General features: G+C 36.1%; 1 protein-coding gene across 1 annotated transcript in view; it reads left to right on the forward strand.

Moving 5' to 3' along the window:
- The first annotated feature begins 2,743 nt into the window (after nt 1-2,743).
- The window catches only part of LOC150086439 (hepatocyte growth factor-regulated tyrosine kinase substrate-like), an 81,684-nt gene continuing 68,895 nt past the window's right edge, over nt 2,744-15,532 (forward strand). Inside the window, exon 1 of the mRNA XM_090372581.1 lies at nt 2,744-2,935. Coding sequence (XP_090228707.1) covers nt 2,899-2,935 — 37 coding nt within the window. The 5' untranslated portion in view covers nt 2,744-2,898. The remainder of the gene's footprint in view (nt 2,936-15,532) is intronic.

Below are 15,532 nucleotides of genomic sequence, written 5' to 3' on the forward strand. Positions count from 1 at the left end.
ATAATATGATGTGGTCACAAAGGAACTGGATGCAGGGAATAAATTTGATATCATATATTTGTATCTTAGAAAGGCTTTTGATACTGTTGCACATGGAAGACTGCCAGACTGCTCCTTCAATGCCACACTGCTCCAATTTGCTGCAGAAATTGGAGCAGTGTGGCATTGGAGGGAAATTGCTGCTATTGATAAAGGGGTGGTTGAGGGGGAGAATACAGAGAGTGGTAATCAATGGACACTGCTCATCGTGGACTAATGTTATTAGTGGAGTCCCTCAGGGTTCAGTATTGGGTCCATTATTGTTTTCTGTATTTATAAATGATATTGATGATGGTATATCAAGCATAATGTCCAAGTTTGCAGACGATACAAAGGCTGGCAGGGTTGTCAACTGACACTATGTTACTACACTGCTGACACTATGCTGCTGCAACAGGATCTGGAAAGGTTGAGCAGATGGGCTGAGAAGTGGCAAATGAAGTTTAACATTGACAAATGTAAAGTACTACATATGGGAAACAGCAAGCCGAAAGGAACGTATCAACTTTGTGGTACTACACTGACAGTGGTATAGAATGAAAAGGACCTAGGGGTAATTGTGCAGGCAGATATGAAGTTCTCTGAGTAGTGCAGACGGGTTGCAAGACTAGCTCATGGTGTCTTGTCAATGATATACAGGAATTTTTCTAGCAGGGATAAGGAGGTGATTATTCCCTTGTATAAGGCAATGGTCAGGCCACACCTTGAGTACTGTATACACGTCTGGAGGCCTCATTTCAAGAAGGATGTAGAGCTGCTGGAACAAGTACAGAGAAGGGTTAGTGAACACCAAGATTAGTGAATGGAACAAAGAGGTACTCTTACGAAGAAAGGCTTAAGTTTTGCAAATTACAGTGTCTGGAGACTAGGCACCAGCGAAGTGATCTGATAGAGGTGTATAAAGCCTTGAATGGTTTGAGCATGCTCAGTGCTGATGGGATTCTTCCTCTTGCTCAGAATAATCACCTGAGAGGGAATAAATCCAAATTGAGGAAAGACAGATGTAGGAATAGATGTGCGGAAATTTGCCTTTAGCCAACGGGTAGTTGCTTGGTGGAACAGACTTCCATTCCTTGTTGTGGAAATTGATAGCCTAAATAAATTTAAGGCTCAGCTGGACAGGTATTTCGAACGAACGGAGGGGTGAAGTGGAAGTGGTTTTTTTTTGGCTGATGCTGTATAAGCTTGGTTTCTTGTATCATATGCCTGTACTAATGCTAATGCTAAAAAGCTTGTAACACTCTAGGCAATTAAATCGTAATATTTTTCTTTCATATTTGTTATTGTAAAAATACTCACAATGTAATTATAAGTACTGTTGTTAACCACGTGCCATGTTTTCGAAGTCTCTGTAATGGAATGTAGAAACATGTCTGATTTATTTGTGATGTATCTGTTAAATAACACCTGTGTAATTTCAGGTTTGTTTTTATTGTTACCTTTTTCAAAGGAAACACCCCCTAAAAAGCCTCTATCTTATGTGTTCTCCCTCCCTTCTTGCTGTTATCTCCCAACAATTGTAACACAAAATAGGGATAAATTAATTATCAAATTAGTAAGTACCTTACCCCATTGCGCTGCTGTCCAGTCCTTGTGTTCGATGCACCACTGTAAACGGTGTCTCCAATGGGCAAGTGTTAAAGAGACACAGCGTATTGGCCGTCGGGTAAACAGCCCACCTTTGTGGTGTCGCCTGGCCACGGTAAACCGCGATGTCCTGCGTCCTGTGCCACTGGTTTGCAATGGATCCCGCTGTCTGGTGCCCCCTTGGCCTGTAGGAATATATAGGTGTCATCATTGGGCGTTGGTTTTCGTGGACAACCTCCACTGGTCCTTCGAACAGCTGTACCTGTCGTTCTGAAGGCCGACCACGCACGTGAGACGATGCTATGGGCGATACTGAACTCTGCAGCTACATTCTTCGCACTTCGACCTTCCTCAAGCTTCCCAATTATTCGACCCGAGTAAAGTCATGCAGATGTTGTCTACTGGTCATTTCATTGTCTGTAGCACTGTATGAAACCAATTGAACGTCTTTAACAATCGTGCTCACCATTCGGTTATTTGCACATAACTGCTAAACTGCTGCTTTTATCTGTTTATGTGAACGATTCAAATTTCATCATGTGAGCAATTCAAATTCATTCAAATCTCATCATGATTCAAATTTTTTTAAGTCTGCACCAGCTTATATATATATCTATATATATATATAATTTTGGAAAAATGCCAATTAAATCAAATTTAGCAGTGCCTTCTAGCTGGCACCAGTTCCAAATTACGTGAAATTTATATATATTTTTTAGTTATCCACATGTCCAATTTCAGCTTTCTGTGTTTTTTTTTTTTAACGAATGGTTGGCAGCTGTCCACGCTGGTTGAAAGAGCCCAAGGTAATATAAGCTTTATTATGGAAAGAAACCATACATATCTCTTTACACTGGAATTCCAGGGGTTTAAGATAGGTGTGTTTATGGCATTGTGCAGTTTCAAACTCTCAATTTGCTAAATTTGCAGCTCCACAATTACGCGGTTACAGCCTATTGCAAGGAATTCTTCATTGGAATTCATGAAATATAGCGGCCATAGAGTTCGAAACCATCTGATAGATGGCAGTGCGTACGCAGTTTCGTCATGGTTAGTCATCTGACTGTGAGGTTTGCTGTTATCATTCTGACGTTTATGTTGACTAAGTTGCTTTAAATTTTTTGTGTAGCTAACAAGATTTAATGCGTTGCAATAAACCGACCTTTATATATTATTTCTGAATTGCGGATGAACCCATAGTCTCCGACGCAATTGTTTTATATTCAGTAATATAAGAGAGTGAAAATATTAGACTTATAATATACTCTGGAGATGTTCCGATCAACAGCAACATTTGATCGGCTTCTTGGTAAGCCAACCCATCTGACTTATAGATAAACAGTAAATATTTTATTTTTGCGAAGTTGTATTGTGTATATTAATCACTTTTCCGAACTTCATGTAATGAGATACAGTACTAGATAATTTTGTTTTAAGGTACTGAAGTAATATCAAATTTATATGTAATTATTTCCTTTTGGGCAACTGGTAGGTTATTTTCAAAAAGCACTAGTGCTTACATCCACCTGCTTAAATCCAGTTTTTGCTCTCCCATATTGATCAGATTGTGGAAATTGTAAAGTGATAAATTGTAATCATTATTATTACGTCGAATATTTATATAAATGCATTTGAATCATCCTGGCAAGTGATGTAATTAACTTTTATTTTTAGTGATTCAGATCAACATTTCTCGAGCTAGTCAGACTTCTCTTGGGGGGAAAGTGGGTTTCTGTTGATAAATGATACTAAAGAAAAGTTATTATAAATTTCACTTCAAAGTCACACGATTCATTTTCCCATATCGTCTATCCCGTTGTAGAGAAAAAAAGTTAAACCCAGATCAGGTATAGTGATTTTTGCACTGAGTGAAGCATTACTACATCAAAAATTTTGCTTCTGTATTCCTCACTTCATCTAATAAACAGAAAAATTAAATAGTTTTTGATTATGACGACACATAAAACATAGAAGTTAGATTAAGGCTGCCTATCCACAAGTTGGTGTCAAAAGCTTCTGGGTGAAAATTTGGTTTCAGTTATCATGTATGAGTTCCTGGAAAATCAGGAAATTTCCTGCATTGAGAAGAAATTGAACTAATATTAATATGAAAACAATTATCTCTTGAGCATTTACAATGCAGTTGAAATCATGATTCCTAGATTTTTGCACTCCTTTTGATTTGTATTTCATTTATAATTTCTGAATTTTGCATGGAATGATGGAAATACTGAAATAGAACTCTTCTGGCCTTAAGAATAAATGAAAATTTATTTATTTACTTAAACTGCTTTCCTTTATTGTTCAAATTTAAATAACTATCAAATGCAAACTAGAGTAATTTGTTAGTGTGTGAGAATATCAGGAAAAAAAGTTATAGATATTTATGTTTATTTTAATTCCCATTCACAGAATAAATAAAAAATAAAACAATAATAATAATAAAAAAAACATAGAAACCATTGTGCATTGAATAAAAAAGAATCACAAATAATTACAATAAATTTAAAAATCTAAGAAATATGTAGGAAGTTCTCACTAGCTTTCAATAACCAGCACCAGTGCTCACAACTCTATATGATTATCCCCTTGTACTACTGCATATACAGTGGTGGACAAAAAAATTGAATCACCTTAAAAAAAGTAACATTTGTAGCAAATTGTATAAGATATTGTTTGATTACAGTAATTTTGTTTGTTGCAAAGCAAAGGTATTGCATCAGATAATGCTTCTATTGCATCAGAGAGTAATTGCAAGGTATTGCATCAGCCATTTCTCTAAATATGGCATAGGAAGGGTATACATGCCTCATTAATATCCTGTTTTACATAGGTGTAAGCATGGCTCCTTATGTTCAGTTGAGACAAAGAAAAATGTGTAGCTGTTGCACTGTCCTAGGAAGGGCTTTCTTTGCGTGCTATTGCTGATAAAATAGGATTCCACCAATAAACAGTATCTTGGGTACTGAAATTAAAGCATGAAACCGGTGATGTGAAGAGATCTGGATCAGGCCGTAAGAGAGTGACTACGCTTTCCCAAGATCGAAATTTGAAATGGCTATGTGCTCGTAATAGCCATGCTAATTCTCCTGATCCAAAACCGGACTTTGAGATGGCTTCTGCTGTTAAAACAAGTACATGAACTATCCAAAGACGGCTTTCATAATGTGGTCTGCATGCCTATCGGCCCAATAAGAAGCCACTGTTGACCCAACAAATGAAGAAGCGACTTACTTGGGCTAAAACGCATGTTTCATGGACAAAAGAGCAATGGGATACCATCATCTTTTCTGATGATGCAGGCTGAATTTCGAATCGAAATTCAGCCTGCATGTCTCGGATGGGAAGTGATATGTCAGAAGACGAAAATTGGAGGCATACCATCCAGACTGCATAACACCGACTGTAAAGTTCCCCGCTGGTCAGATGGTCTGGGGATGCATAACAAGCAAAGGGTTTTTTTTTTTTTTTTTTGATTTGGTAGTTGTTGGCACATCGGCTTCTGTGGCCATATTGCACCTCCCAAGGTTTTTGCAGTACTTTGATCCAAGCCCGAGGCGGGAATCGAACCCGCGACCTTTGGGTTGCCGGGCAGGTACTTAACCCACAAGCAAAGGGTTGGGGTGAATTAAGTTTATTAACGGAACGGTGAATGCAGAAACTTACACTACTATCTTGGAGGAGTGCCTGAAACTTGTTATTAGGGATCACCACACAGACGTCCAAAACTGCATTTTTCAACAGGACTCGGCACTTTGCCACAGCAAAATTGGTAAGTTTTATGCTATTTAGATTTAATGATGAGTTTGTCTTCTTGTCTCACAAAGCTTAAAACATACTTACACCAGTGTTTTCCCTCGCTTTTCTCCCTTAATTAAGGTGCAGTCATACCTGAGAAATGCTGGCATTACAGTGTTGAACTGGCCCGGCAATAGTGCAGATTTGAACCCTATTGAAAATTGCTGGTACATAATGTCGTCTGACATTGCTCAAAAGATGCCAACAAGTAAGATTCACTGCAGGAGAGCATTGTAAGGGTGTGGTACCACAAAATTGGAAAACCGTATATCCAGAAGTTGATTAACTCTATGCCAGATCGCTGCAAGGCTGTAATTGCAGCTCGAGGAGGAACAACAAAATATCAAGGACTTATTTTGCTGATTTACAGTACATAATGCTGTTATGTTAACTTGTCATTTCAGTTTGTACACGTAAATGCAATAAAATGTATGTGTGTGGTTGTCGTGATTGCTATTTGCATGATTTCTCATATTTCCATTAATTACACATTTTACCCTTTGGGTAGATATTTATGGCAATTAGGTATATCAGGTGGACTCTTTATATTGATTTCATTCACAGAGATATATATCAGGTGGTGAACTATAGTGGGCTCATGAGAGCCCATTGTTGTTTTTTTTTAAAATTTGCGAGACCATTGTTGAGATGATCATTTATTTTACAAATGAAATCCTGAATGGAATTATTGAGCATCCAGAGACGAAACTATGGTGGGGTGAGTGGGGCCCCATCCCCAGCATTTTAATGGTGCAATCAATCAGTTATGTATTTTAAAATTGTTTCATTTTTGATTTAATTACAGTCGGACCTCTGTTTAACGAACTTCTTTATAGCGAATTTTTTTGAATTCCCTTTGGTAATTACATTTAAAATAGTTGAACAAAGAAAATTTCCATGTAACAAACGGATTACGAGAGACAACTGTGTATGCATCGTTCTCACCTCTTTCCTTTAGGCAATTTAGGTAATTAGAAAGTGTGAATTAAGGGTGAAAGGAATACCATTTCACAATGTTAGCGGTGTCTGTAAAACCTATGCAGTCAATATCGAGAAGTCATGCTAGTCAATATGCTGTCCATAGCCAGTCAGAGGATTAAGAAGATTCTCGACACAGATTATAGCCTCTGGTCAACTTGTGTTGTGGTTCCCCTTTACTCCGACAAACGGACATATGTTTTTCGGAGAAGTGAGTGATACACGCCTTCCAGTAAATTTCTCCTTTCTATGTTTACTTGGTCACTGTAGCTGGATATCTGTGTGATTCCGAAATTTTGCACTGTATTCAAAGAACTAGTGAGAGTAGCAACGTGGGGGGGGGATTGAGTCAACTAAGATATTAGTTGACTCAATCAACTAATATCTTAGTCAACTTTACGAAGATGAAATGTTGGCAGATTTTGAAACTTTGTCAAGCCTTTCACTGTGTAGAAAATGTTCTAAAATATAATGGCATACAGGCAATAATAATAAAAAAAAAAACTGTATCACCAATCTCCAAAAAACTAGTGCGAATTAAGGATGATTGCCAAAGAACTTGATGTGGAAACTATAAAGATTGATCGTGTGTTCGGGTCACAATGAGCAGCTTGTAGCTTGCAGACGGCAATTGAGGGATTATCCTGCTTTGTGCAAACGTTTTGAATCAGAAGTTAAATATTTGGGATTACTAAATCAACTTTTAAATTTGGAATTACTTAACCATTTAGCACTAAGATCGACATCCTGCAGGAGCTCCCTTACCTTTCAGAAGCTTTACAGAATCACAATGGTAAAAGCATATAAATTAATTATTCGAACTATCAATGCTATTGCTAATATGAAAAATTGAAGGAAATTATGAAGTTAAAATTGAGAGCACATTGAAGTGGAAAGAATTTGAAGGAATCAGAATCGAAAGCAAAAAAAATTACCTTGGACAAGTTATTAAATGCATTGTTTTATCAATAAAGGATAAGTTAATGCAACAGTGATTTTAAATTAAATAAAGAAAATAACGATACCATTGAAAGAAATTTTAAACTACCCGAAATCGTGGAATGCGAAAGAACTTTCATCCCGGTTACAAGACGGTGAAAACCGAATAAAAATTTAAGTTTTCTGATAAAATATGAAATAAAAATTAATGATTTTAGAGATTGTCAAAGACAGTTTATTTTTAAAATTGAGTGAAATTACCTTTTCAGTTAAGAAAGTCAGAAAATACCTTTTGAAACCATTGCGATTAGCAATGCTGAAGCTGAGTAATGAATAATATTGTGAAAATTAAACACGTTGCAGATTATGATGACCATATATCTAAATGGAAAACCATTGCTTCAATTTGATCCAGATCGTTACGTCAAATCATTCCTCTGTAATCATCGCTCAGCTATTGAGCAAAGCAGAAGATTGACAACAAATATTAATGAAGTAAATAGGCAATTTTTAGAATAAATTTTTCTTGAATATTTGTGAAATTTTTTTTTCATGTAATCTGTAATTTTTTTTTTTTTTTTTTGTGTACTAGAAAGTTTGTTTTTTTATGTAATATTTGTTTTTATATTGTGGAATGTTTCGTGATAGTTTGTTATTTGTAATATGGAAAATATTTCATGTTATATTTTATTTGCAATATTAAAATTTTATCATGAAAAAAATTTATCCATTATATTTCCCTAGTTCTTAAAAAAAGAGAATAAAAAAGTTGCACTTGTGCCGAGCACAATGGTTTTTGAAAAAAGTTAGATAAAAAAAATCCTTTGCATTTCTTTTAGGTATTTTGATTTGTATATCTCAATTATGAAATAAAAGAGCTTTTTTATTGTAAATATTTTATTGATCATTCACAGATTTTCATAATTTCTGGAAGACAATATACAATGGATTTATGATAACTAAAGTAAGAGATGTATACTTGTGAGTGCAACGTATCTAAATATCTCTGTAAAATAGCACAGATTGATGTACCGATCTTGTAGTTGAAGCGACATACGCAGCTGTTAGGGGAACCTAACAATGGAATGTAATGAAAATGCAAGACAAAAAGAAATTGTTGACAAATATTGGTATTGTTGCAATAATACTTACAGCAGTTGTATCTTCAGGAAGCATGATTGTGACGTCATGCTATTCAAAAATTCTAAAAAGTTAGAATCCAGTACACTGTCATATTCAGTTATCATCATAAGGCGAGGCATGACGACCAGGTTTTTACATTTTTTTTTCTTTTAGATAGATCTAGGAACATTTTACACATTCGCTTATATGCATGGTTAAGGGGCATGGTTAATAAGCCGCATCTATCCACGCCCCCTAAATCCACCCCTGACTCGAAATATCATACAGGTCACGAAAAATGCATCATACGCTCTAATCGCACTACTAGTAGTGAGAGTGTGGGAAGCACCTCTAGCGGAAGCCGCAGATGATGTCACTTCCGTGACCGATCAAATTTACTCGGTAGAAAGTCGGAAAAACTGCGAGCCCATTGTTAAAATATTCACAGCTCACCACTGTATATATCCCATCCAACTAATGCATTTTGAACATTTCTGCAACCCACAATGCAGCGCAAAACACATTATTTGCAAAATTAGCATTAGCATAGGCACATGATGCAAGAAAGCAAGCATCAGCCAAAAAAAAAAAAAAAAAAAAATTCGCAAGTGATACAGTTTTTCTGTCCACCACTGTAGGTCTTGAGGCAAATTGTAGTGTCTGTAGACTAGGCACCTGCAAGGTGATCTGATTGGATTGAATGGATTGAGCAGGCTCAGTGTGGATGGGATATTTTCTCTTTTGCATATTACAAACTTGAGGGGACATAAACTCAAATTGAGTAAAGACAGTTGTCAAATAGATGTGTGGAAATTTGCCTTTAGCCAGCGGGTAGTTTATTGCTGGAACAAACTTCCATCTGTTATTGTGGAAGTTGATAGCTTAAATAATTAAAGGAAGAAGTGTACAAACTTTCAGAGTGAATGGATGGATGAAATAGGAAGTGGGTTTTTTTTTTTTTTGACTGATGCCAAAAAAAAACCAAAACCTTGAAGCTTGCTTTCTTGCATCAAATGCCTCTGCTAATGCTAATATGCAGATACATGCAACTATCAGTGCTGCCAGCAAGTAGACTTCTCTGCTTTCTACCCTAGCAGAATAAAATATTACACATGGCACACAAGACAAAGAAAACAAATTTTTTATTGTTGAAATGAGTTTTTTTTTTTTTTTTTTTTGATACTGCTGGACAAATTGGAACAGTGTGGCATTAAAGGCAAGTTGCTGCTATGGATAAAGGGATGGTTGAGTGGAAGAAAACAGAATGGTAATTAATGAATATTTGGACCTATTGTGGTTTTCTGTATTTATCAGTGATATTGATGAAGACATATCAGGCTTAATGTCCAAATTTTCAGATGATACAAAGGTTGGCTGGGTGGTTAATGACAGTATGCTACTGCAATAGGATCTGAGAAATGGCAGTTGAAGTTTAACATTGATAAATGCAAAGTACAGGCAACCCCATGTAACACGGTATTTCTACAATGCAGATTTGCTCTAATACGATTGATAAATTGCGGCAATCCTCTCACAACACGTTACTTATATAATATGTTTTTGCTCTAACACAGTTAGAGAATTGCAGCAAACCTCACATAACACTGTATTTTTGAGCTTTTATGCGCAGAGACCCTGCTATTATGTTGGACGAAATTTTTCAACATTTTCATTCTTTTTGTGAATCCCCACTGTTGACTCGCTAGTCGTTATGCAAAAAAAAAAAACAAATAAACTGGGAAATCACTGTATTTTATTTTAAATACAGATATATATACAGTTATACCCAGTTATTTATTAACAGATAAAGTACAAATAAAATAAAATATAAGTACAAAATTCAGTAGCTTTCGGAACACGTGTCCCTTTATCAACTGACAAGTTAATATAAAATTTGAATACATTACAAGCAAAGTGTGGCACGTTACTCATGCGTCATTGTTGTAGCACGGACGTGTGCTGCCTTACGCCAGTGATCATCCATCAATAAAACGGTTGTCTCTAGGATGGGATGTATACGCATGCCTTTCTGGCGATTTAATGCCTTAGGGTTGTTTATTATGTTTAGTGACTCTAGCCATAGGCATATTTTATTTTGTTGTAAAATCCCTGTGTTAGGGGCTGTGCTATTGAACTTGTGCTTTTATGAGACCATAAAAATTTGTGACTTTGAAACGTGCAGTTTGTGACTTTTAAGGTTTTCGCAAGGTTATTTTGGTTTTTATTTGATTTGTTTATAAATTTGTCTGGCTGTGTATTACTAAACATTGTTCTTAAGAACCGTATTGGAATAATTTCTTTGTTGTGAATTAAATTCCAGCCCTAAATTATGCCTAAGGAAAGTAAAAAAAGCACACCTCAAAAGAAAATTTATTTCTCTAGAATCAGAGATACAAATTTTGGAACGTCTTGAAAAAAGGGAAAGGGATCATATGTTGCAAAAGGTTTAAATTTAAATGAAGCAACAATCTGGATCATAAAGAAACATTAGCAGAAAATTGGAACTGCTGCTGCAGAATCTTTCATTTCCGCAATATGACCGTTCGTCCTTGAGCGCTAATAATTGAGAAAATGGAAAGAGACTCAGTATTTATTTACATTGAAGGGTTTAGATATTAAGGTAACCTTCATATAACATGGTGGTTAGGTTCCTATAAAATCTCATGTAGTGCAAAACTGTGTTATACGGGACTAAGAATCACTACAAAAAGGAGGGTTACGTTCCAAAGGCTAACAAAAATACACCATTTTTTATAACTCTCGGAAACTTAATTTTTTATTAAAAATAGTAATATCCAAATCCATCAATCTTATAATAGTAATATCCAAATACTGTAAAGTAAAGTGTGTTAGTTTTCTGATGGCACCAGGAGTTACCCTATCTCCACTGTCCAAATACTGTAGTGGAACTTGTCTTCACCAATTTCCATGTGGCACCACATTTTTGTTAGCCCTATTATATTAAACCAGCCTCATTGGTTGTTCTAACCAGGAGTTGAAATTCAGTCATTTATTGACAGCACGCCTGATATTACTGTAGACACAGTTAAGACTAAGTAATCTTCTATAGTTGACTACCCTGACTTGAAATTATCAAGTTTGTATCCCAAGCTTTATCTCCCCCCCCCTTCCCCCTCATTTGAATCTTATCAATGTTGGCTGTTGTGGCAACAAACAAGAATTCTTGAGGTGGGTGGGTACGTGCATTACTTTGACCCATATGATGAATTTGAAGTATTGATTAAGTCATAAAATGCAGACTTTGTAGGGATAGCAGAGACATGGTATCACTCAGGCATACATGATACTGAATTTAAATATGGGAAGTACAATGTATACAGACCAGAAAGGAGGATGGAGGGGTTATGCTCTCATTTAAGAAGCATATTAAATCTAAGGCAGTGCATCCAGTCAACATGGGTGACCAGTGCAATGTTGAGTTAGTCTGTGATATGACTATGATTTTTCCATACAAACTAGGGGAAAAATAAATAATAATTGCAGGATTTCTATTTGTTCATTTTAATGAAATTTGGTTTGGCATTACATATTTTTAATAAAGTCAAATGATCAATTTTGTCAATTCATAACAGAACTGGAGTTGCTCTGTTATGAATTTATAAAAGGAACCATTGCCAGTAGTAATCATGCAGTTGTTATGTGGAAGATGAAGAAAGATGTTGAAGTAGTTAAAATTAAAGGCATGGATTTTAATTTTTTCATAAAGGGGTACTCTGGGAGTTTAAGGCACTAAATGGCATCTTAATTTGGCAGATCACAGGGAGCGTGAATACATTACATTTATGGACTATAGCAATAATCCATGGAAGCCATGAACACACGTATACCATTAAAAAAAATAACACAAAGAGGATGCCAGGATGGATGAATATGGAGCTGGCCAGTCTAATAGAGCAGAAAAAGACAGCATGGGAAAGAAAAAGTTGATCTGTATTAGTACCAGAAATAGAATTAGGGAGGTCAAGGCTGAGTATGAGAAAGCACAGGAGTTTTTCATGTATATGAATACAAGGAAGAAAACGAATCGGATTGGACCATTGCGAACACTGAGTGAGGGAAAGTCTTAGACCCAGCTTATGTTACTGATGTATTGAATAGGTACTTCACAGTGGTCTTTACTGATGAAAGACCCTTTGTGCTGAGTAGAGGGCTGCGTGAGTGAGGCTGAGTCATATGAAATTGATGATTTTGAAATTACAGGTGACTGTTTATCAAAAAAACTATCCAGTGTGAAAGCAAGTAAGGCTCCTGGAGTTGAAGGCATATACCCAGTAATTTTCAGAGTCGCCAGAGAGTGCATTGAACCATTGAGGTTAATTATGAGGGCATCTTTAGACTCAGATGAGATTCCTTTGCATTGGAGAAGTGCCAAAAACCAAAGGCAGTTCTAAGTCCATTTTCATTTTCAAACCAATGTTCTCTTTAAAAATAAATTGTGGAGGATCTTGTGCTATTTCATTCCACAAATTATTTGTTGTACTTGCCTGCAGAGAATTAGGATTATCTTCAGGCTGGGAGATGGTTTCATCACTATCCTCACTTGAATCGTTAGAAGGTTCATAATTGTCACTGTCAGAACCAGAACCACACGGCTCGTCAAAAATCTCTTCAAATTCCGAGTCACTCGTATTAGCATAGAGCTCAAGCTCTTCTTCGGTCAGTGGTCTCTTCTTATCCACATTTTAAGTTCTTTTTTCTTTTTTTATTAAAAAAAAAATTAAAATAAAAATAAGTAACAAAGTACTAAATACAATGTACACAACAAAATCTGTGTCACTACCGCAGATTTACACACAGCGCTGACTCATATACAGCGAATTCTACAAGTTACAATATGTCTGAGTTAATCGAGTTAACTCGTAGTTGGCTGCCGCGATGAATTTTCTATTACATATGCCAACTATGAGATATTTTGAAGCTTTTTTTTTTTACAACAATAAGCTTTTTTTACGAGTTTTGGCAATGAATATATATTATAATTTAAAATATGCCTAACTGAAATTGCCGTTGGAGACCCATTTACCCAAATAAGCCTTGGCAGTCAATGTGTTAACTAACATGGTAAGCTATTTTAATAGTTACTCATGAGCTAGATGTAAGATTCAATTTTTACAGTTTATTTGGATTTTAGTAAGGCATTGACTCAGTCCCTCACAAGGGGGTTACTCTATAGGCTGTGGCATGCTGGGATTACTGTAAATATTATAAAATGGATTGCAGGACAGAAGACAGTTGTAATTGATGGATATTTTTCAGAATGGGGTCCTCTGGGGATCAGTTTATAAAAATCAGAAACTGTGGTTTCTGATTTTTATAAATGACATTGACAAAGGGATAAAGGGCGCAATGTCAAAATTTGCAGATGATGTAAAGATTGGGAGAATCGTTAATGATCAGTGCCTAGCAGCACTACTTCAGGATAATTGAACAGGCTTCAAGAATGGTCCGAAAAGTATCAACTATGTTTTAATGCAGTGAAATGAAGTTCTTACACTTGAGAAATAGCAACCCCAAAATAACTTATACACTTGATAGGGTTGAATTAAAAACAATAGAGGAAGAAAGAGATCTGGATGTTACAATACATGCAGATATGAACTTTTCTGAGCAGTGTTAACAGGCAGTCAGGAATGCCCATGGTGTCCTATCCATGAGTTATTGAACAATATTGTGTAGAGATAGGGAGGTCATAATCCCAATATACAAGGCAATTGTAAGATTGTATTTGGAATACTATGCCCAAGCATGGAGACCTCATATGAAAAAAGATGTTGAGCCTCTTTAAAGGGGTCAGGAAGGAAAACTCACATGGTGGGAAAGGCAAAAGTGCAACCGTATGAGGAGACTTTGATTATGAGGGCTATTCAGCTTGGCAACACACCTTAGATGGGACCTGATGGAGGTTTATAAGACTCTGAGAGAGGTTAGTAAAATGAATGAAGGCAGAATTTTCACTGTTATAAAGAATTCCTGAACTAGGGGTAAATAAATTTAAATTACAGGGGAAGAGGTTTAGACTAGATTGTAGGAAGTTTTCTTTTAGCCAGTGAGTTGCCTCCACAGGTAGTTGAGATGGATAGTTTGAAAAAATTCAAAGGTCAACTTTTTTTTTTTTTTTTTTGATTTGGTAGTTGTTGGCGCATCGGCTTCTGTGGTCATATTGCACCTCCCAAGGTTTTTGCAGTACTTTGATCCAAGCCCGAGGCGGGAATCGAACCCACAACCTTTGGGTTGCCGGGCAGGTACTTTACCCACTCGGCTAGCCCGGTCGGCCAAAGGTCAACTGGATAGAGATGTAAGTGACAAGGGAAGCACATTTATATTTTCTTATCCACTTTCTTTTTTTGTCAAAAGCCTGTAGTTTTCTTGCACTATATGGCTAATACTAATATTTTGTTCATAATTATTTACATTCAATTAGGGTAAGACAGGGAAATGGGCAATTTAAAAACTCAATAATTAAATAAAGAATTTATTTGCCAAATTGCAAGCCATCTTAAAGTACATAGTATGTCATTTATCTCTGTCTTGGGGAGGCATTCTTCTAATCTACCATGCATGTTTCCCTGATGTGGCTTAGCATCTCCAAAGGAATTTTGGCAATTTCTTCAAAATATTTTTCTTTCAGCTCATCAATATTGTGTGAGAAATGAGTGTACACCTTGCTTTTTAAGTATCCCCATAAAAAATGACTTTTTTATGGGGAAACTTATCTGACAGGTCTGGGGTCCTTGGAGATAAAGAAATGGCACCATTCCTGGAGATGATGTAATTATGAAAAAAACAGTTCTGTGTTTATTGACATGTCATGAGATGTCATGACATCCTGTTGAAACCAATTGGCCTCATTAACTTGTGAAAAACTAGTAGTTAATCAGTCAAAAAAGTCATGATCATATTAGCATAGTGACTTAACATCGCAGTTGTTACCTTTCCATTATTTCCAAAAATATGAGCTCATAATGATATGAGATAAAATTGCACCCCACACTGCTAACCAGTTTCTGTGCAGTGGTTTCTAGTGGAATTTGAAAAGTTTTTCTTCCAA

The sequence above is a fragment of the Mastigoproctus giganteus genome, chromosome 4 (genome assembly GCF_048544385.1).
Source record: "Mastigoproctus giganteus isolate SK-2022 chromosome 4, ASM4854438v1, whole genome shotgun sequence".
Lineage (NCBI taxonomy): Eukaryota > Metazoa > Arthropoda > Arachnida > Uropygi > Thelyphonidae > Mastigoproctus > Mastigoproctus giganteus.